The 6000-nt window shown below is 64.2% G+C and overlaps 1 protein-coding gene across 3 annotated transcripts; it reads right to left on the bottom strand.

Annotated features, from left to right (window-relative positions):
• Positions 1–2354: 2354 nt before the first annotated feature.
• Positions 2355–5172, bottom strand: GPR137 (G protein-coupled receptor 137). Of its 3 annotated transcripts, none has more exons than XM_069066244.1 (7): positions 4457–5172; positions 4208–4257; positions 3726–3951; positions 3483–3632; positions 3223–3351; positions 2991–3109; positions 2355–2783 (listed from the first exon to the last, which is right to left on the bottom strand). In XM_069066244.1, the coding sequence occupies exons 1-7, from the start codon at positions 4811–4813 to the stop codon at positions 2570–2572; spliced, it is 1245 nt and encodes a 414-aa protein (XP_068922345.1). In that variant the 5' UTR covers positions 4814–5172; the 3' UTR covers positions 2355–2569. The 3 variants fall into 3 exon arrangements, with proteins under 3 accessions (XP_068922345.1, XP_068922346.1, XP_068922347.1); XM_069066245.1 differs by having other exon boundaries at positions 2355–2753; XM_069066246.1 differs by having other exon boundaries at positions 2355–2732.
• Between the last annotated feature and the right edge of the window lie 828 nt (positions 5173–6000).

Below are 6000 nucleotides of genomic sequence, written 5' to 3'. Positions count from 1 at the left end.
GCAGGAGAGAGTTATGGATAGCGGAGGGAGGAGTCCGACAAGCCCCCAGCCCCAAGGCTCCCTCCCTTCAGCTGCCGCCACACCTGGCCCGGCCCCGCCCTGCTCGGTGTCTGGCTGCGGCATCCTCCCGCAGACAGAGCCGGGAGCCCCACTTGGCCCGGGGCGGGGGAGGGGTACAGGAGCCTGGCCGAAGCGGGAACTTGGTCCAAGAGACCTCGCTGGCCCCGCGCCCCCGACCCTGACGGTCCGGGCAGAGTTCCTCCTCCCCAGGGGCACCGCGCACAACCCTCCCCCCACCCCATCCCGGCACCCCACTCTCTCAGGGTTTGAAGGAACAGCCGCAGGGCGGGGTCCAGCAATGCAGGAGGCGCCCCCCTCCCCCGGGAGGAACAGGAGCGGAGCGGGGTTCCCGCACAGCCGGAACCTTCGATCCCGCGTGGGAGAAGGGTGGGCAAGAGATTCTGCCTGTCCCAGTTACAGGAAGGCTCCCAGGAGAGGGCGTGACAGGTCCCGAGGCCGCCCAAGGGACCCACAGAGGAGCTGGTCAGGAACCGCAGTGACCGCAGGAGTTGCCCCGCAGACCGCCCCCGCCGGAGCCCCAGGCTCACGGACCGATGGAGGTGGGGACAGGCTGTTAAATGGAACTCCCCGGCGCACACGCGTCCACGCACGTCCCACACTCCACCTTCTCGTGGGCTCATCCACAGTCACCAGTTGTCCGCTCGTTTACTCAACGCCACACACACAGATTCACACACAAAATATGGTCACCATACGTCCCTCCCTCCCCGCCCTACCACCAACACTCACGTTCACAGAGACACACGCCGTCGCCTGTGACCCTCAGCACCATCCCCTGAAGCTGGAGGCCAACCTGTGGGCCCTGGCCCCCTCCTACTGGCTACCAGTCCCTTTTCCTGCCCCCGCTTGCCGCCTCGTTGCCTTGCAGATGCGTCCTGAAGTCCCAACTGTGTGCAGCAGAGGCGGGGGAGTAGGGAAATCGGGGCTGGGATTGGGACACCCCGAGAGAAACCACCCTCTTCCAGCAGGGGCACACATGCTAGCTGAAGGTCACTAAACCTTGTCTGAGTTGGTCAGAGGCAGACCCCCCCTCCCACTTCCCTTGCCTTCTTCACCACCTTTTCTGTCACCTTCCCCCGCTCTTCTCCAGGGCTGCTCTATCATTGTCGTCCCAGGATTTAGCCCTTTCCTTACCTCGATCTGGCCCCTGGCCAGCTGTCCTACATCTGTGCCCAGCTCAACAGTGGACAAACCAGGCCAGGCATAACTCCTGGAGGAGAGGGGTCAGTAAAGTGCCCAAAGGAAATAAACCAGTGTGCTCAGCAGACACTACCCAGCCAATCCTCAGGATTCCTGCTCATCTCCCAGGGCCCTTGGGTACAGACAAACCCCTCTGTTTAGCATTTTCAGCAGGCCCTGGCCTAAGTGCAGGGTGAGGCAGCAGGGACCAAGCAAGGAGGGGAGTACCCAATGAACACTGCGGGGCTTGGCTCACCACCAGGCCCAGAGGGATGCCCCATCTTCCCAGTGGGTGACCTCACCTGCCCCATAGGATGTGCAAGGTAGTGTTCTCTGGGGGTTAGTATGTGAGAGATGACTGAAGTGTCAGCTCCATTTTGCAAATGACATTGGACCCCAAGTCTTCAGGCCCCAAGCCCGGCCCTCTTCCCATTGCCACCAATCAGCTATCCAATATTTCCATGGTTTGCCTCATTCCTTTTCTTCCTGCCCCTGGCTCCTTCTGGAAGCCCCAAAAGCTATTTTGTTCCTTCAATTCCCTTTATTTGGAGAGGCCAATGGTTCTTTGGCTGCTCAGCCCTAGATCCACTAGTCTACAGAGCCCTTCTACCCTGAAGAACCCTCCAAGGTCTAGACAGGCCGATTTCAGTGTCCTCATTGCAGACAATCAACCCCCACCTACCACCACGGAGTCCTTCAGATTGACAAGGACCAGAAACACTTTTGAACCAGAGTATCCTGTCCTTAGAAGGGAGGGAGGGGAGGGGTGTTCACCCACTGCCTCCCTTTGACCCTCCTTACTCCTGGGCCTTCCAACTCTGGGAAGGTGAGACAGGGAAGGATGGACTGACCCTCCCCCTCAAGAGGCCTTTGTCCAGGGATAGCAGGGAACAGTTGGAGATCCAGAGGCTGGGGGAGAAGACACACCCTAGCTTTTGGGTCAGGGTCACTGCTAGGTTCTTTGCTGCCTTTGTAACTTTTAACACACACACACCCACACCCACCCCCCCCCCCCTTTCCTGAGCTGGATCAGCATCAGGCCCTGGAAGTCAAGTCTGAGTCAAGAGGGCACAAGCATCAGACCATGTCTCCAATGGGGGTGTGGGCACTGTTTATTGAGCAGCAGGCATGAGAGGTAGCGGGCTCCATGTGGCAGGACACAGCAGCAGCTCACTCCAAGGAGCTAGCTGCTGAGGGGCTGGACCCAGCACTACAAGCTGCAGGTTGGGCAGGGGCAGAGGACAGGGCTGCAGGCAGGGGGGCATCTGGAGGAGGAGAAGCCCCTGCCCACCCCCAGGAAGCAAGGAGCTCATGTCTGCGGGGTGGAGTAGAGGCTGTGGTGATGGTGGCCAGCAGGCCCAACCACCTGGGAGAAGAGGAGCGGTGTGCTTCGGCTCTGGCTGCCCCCACACCAGCCGGGCTCCCGCCCAATAGCACCATACCAGCTGCCAGCCCCCAGGCTCCCCGACAGGCTGCAGGGAGAGACAGGGGGACTGAACACACAGGCCCCAACAAGCAATGGGCTAGAAAGCAAAGCAAGATGGGACTTGGAGTTCCTCAGGCAGCCAGCTGGAGGTTCCCCAAGGTAAAAGGGCAGGGGGCAGGACAGCAATGACTGCCAAAGCAGGGAGACTGGAGGTGGCAGTGCACCCAAAGGATGGGCTATGACAAGCCCCAAGGTCCCCATGGACAAAGGACCTCCTGGTACCCCCCGCCATGGCACCCCATACCTGGTGCTCTCTCCCCGGCTGTGCTCCCAGGGACCTCCCTCGTCTTCACATTGTCCAGCCCGGTCAAAGAAGTAGGATCGAGAACTGAAGAGCTGCCTGTTGATGATTTGGCTAGTGCTCTTCAGAAGGAGGCCAGAGGAGGTTAGTGGATCCAGGCAAGCTCTCCCCTGCCCCCTCAGGTCCCCTGGGCCCTCACAATGGACCTTGGAAGGTGGGCAAGGGAGAAGCTTACCAGGTCCTGTGGGGGCCGGTGTACCCGAAAGAAACCAACAAGTAGTGTGGTGGGCAGCAGCTCCCACACGAAGAGGATGAGGCCAAACACCAGGTAACCCTTGTCCCCTAGGTCATTCACCAGGTCAGCCTGGAGAAAGGGAGGGGGAGAGGAAAGGGACCAAGAAGGCAGATGATGCCAGAGAGAGAAAAGAGGAGCCCAGTGATGCCTGCCAAGGGCAAGACTCAGAGGAGAGGGAGGACGCCCAGCAGCTCGCTCACCTGGTCAGAGACGTTGTACCAGTCATAATCGAAGGAATCCAGTCGGCTGTGGGGGGCCAGTGCCAGGGCTGCCAGGTTGTAGCAGGCCCGGCTGGCATAGAGCAGGACCATGGCGCCTCCCATGGCCGCAGCCTGGCACACACTGGTCCCCTGGATACAAAGAAGGCTGCTTACTTAAGTCTACCTTCCTGGGTCTGACCCAGCCCCCAGGTCAGCCCAGAGGACCATGAGCCAAGCCCCTACCTTGGCCTCCAGGTAGATGCTGGTGGAGGGGGCACGCCGGGCCACCAGGCAGAGGCAGGCAGCCAGAGAGAGGGCACAGATCACAAAGAGTGAGTCGCTCACCAGCACTCGCACCAGCAGCAGGGACCAGGGCTGCGTTCGGCTCCGACGGGACAGCATGGCACATAACACGTTCACCAGCAGGAAGAGCAGCGAGGCCCCGATGAACGCCCCCCGCACTGCCAGCCTGTGGCCCACAGGCTCTGGTCAGTCCCCTCCCCAACTCCCTGTTCCATCAGCCCCGTGTGTGCCCCCACCCTTCAGAATCACACAGCCTCTGGGGCCAGGCCTTGGCCACAAACCTGCAGGCCTTGCAGGAGCCAGCAAGGACTGAAGGGGGCACCACCATTGCAAGCGAAGCTGCCCTGTGGCCATTCACAACCGCTGTCTCTGAGCCATCATGCTGACCCACCCACTCCCAGGCCTCCCGCAGGAATACTCACAGGCCCCGGCTCATCTTGGGGTGTTGCTTTGTCTTTGCCTTGAACACCACCTAGACCGGGGGGGGGGGGGAGGAGCAGAAATGACAGCCCTGGCCTCAAGACCCTGGGGCCACATGGCTCCCAGGACTCCCCGCGGCCTCAGCAGGGGTCACGGCTCCCTGGACTCCCCGCGGCCTCAGCGGGGGTTCACGGCTCCCTGGACTCCCCGCGGCCTCAGCCCCTCTGCCCCGCTCCCTGGGGGGCCATTACCTGCGCAAAGTAGAGGTTCATGAGCGTGAGGGTGAAGAACTGCAGGCAGACGGGGCAGCAATAGAGCAGCCAGAAGGGCAGGGGGCCCAGGCGGTTGGCACGGGCCGTGTCTCGGAAGTAGAAGGAGAAGAGCGTGGTGCGCAGCGCGGCCCAGAGCAGGCACAGCGCCAGGAACACCGTCTGGTAGCTGAGCCGCTTGTGCCCGTAGAGCAGCACCAGCCAGAGCTGGGCATAGACTGAGAGGAAGAGCAGCCCATAGAGCGTGGTGTAGGCGGCCGTCAGCCCCAGGGTCACCGCCGGGGGCAGCGCGGGCACCAGCCCCGCGGCGGGCACCAGCCCCGACAGGTTGCCCTCCATGGCTGGCGGGGGTGCGGGGCCGGACTGCTCAGAGCCAGGGAGGAGGGGGGCTCAGAGCCAGGGGTGGGGAGCCCGGGAGGAGGGGGCGGGGAGGAGGCCGGCCGGTCAGCCCCAGGGACGGACGCTCCAGCCTGGCCTCCCCTCCCCAAATCTCGGGGTTTGCTCTCCTGGCTCTGGGGTCTCAGCCCCGGTGGGAAGGATTCCCCCACAATGAAGGGCCTCCCTGGGCTCGGGAATCTGGCGCTGGCTCCTAGAGGTCTCCTCCAGGGTCTGCAGGGGTCCGAAGGGCGCTACTGGGCTCTGGCCGCTTGGGGGGGAGGGGGTCCTAAGGCGTGTCTCTGACAATGACTCGGCCAGGGTCTCTGTGTATTCTGCGCCCCCCTGGGCCAGTGTGGGGGAGGGGTTGGCTCGGTCCCCTGGGGAGCTCTCGCCAGCGGCTCTGGTGTCTCCCTGGGGGGGGGACGAAGCCTGGGGATATCTGGGACCCTATGGGGTGGGGAGGGTCTCTCGCCACTCGTGTCCTCGGGCTCCCCTCGTTCCGCTCGCGTGAGGGTCTCTGCGGGTGGGCCCAGGGGCTCTGCCCTGGGCTCCGGGTGGGTTCGTGGAGGCCTCCCCGCAGCCCCGGTCCCTCCCTCCGGCGCCCTGTCACGTCACGACACGGTCCGTCCCACGCGGCCCAGGCCTCTGAGCCTCCCCGGGCTCCAGGCCCGGGCCGGGGCTCGCCGCGATCCGCTACGCTCCGGGGGAGCCGGCGCCGCTCGCCGGGACCGGGCTCGGGCTCCCCGGCTCCCCGGCTCCCCGGCTCCCCGGCTCCCGGCTCCCCGGCTCCGCCTCCGCCGCCTCCTCAGCAGCCTCCGCCTCTGGAGGCCGCTGCGCATGCGCTGCTCCCGGAGCTACGCAAAGTGCGCAGCGCCCCGCCCCAGCCCCGGGCTGAGAGGAGGATGCCCGGAGCGCGCGCGCCGCCGTTGGCGTAGGCGCGTCCGGGAATGGCCTCGCGCCGCGCCGCGAGCGATCTGGCGCCCAGGAGAAGGAGCGGCCATCGCCATGGAGACGAGGTGGCGGCCTCACTTCCAGCCTCGGAAGCCCGCTCCTTTTCAGCCAATCCTCGCCCGCAACCTTGACCCCGCCCCCAAGCCCCGTCCGGGTCGGATCCCTTGGTGGCTCCCGAGGGGCCCGGACCAGTTTCC

The sequence above is a fragment of the Petaurus breviceps genome, unplaced genomic scaffold (assembly GCF_028583685.1).
Source record: "Petaurus breviceps papuanus isolate PSGF00001 unplaced genomic scaffold, PetGlider_PUasm1.0 90721, whole genome shotgun sequence".
Classification (NCBI taxonomy): Eukaryota; Metazoa; Chordata; class Mammalia; order Diprotodontia; family Petauridae; genus Petaurus; species Petaurus breviceps.
The sequence above is the reverse complement of the archived record's forward strand: the minus strand, read 5'-3'. Positions and strand labels throughout refer to the sequence as shown.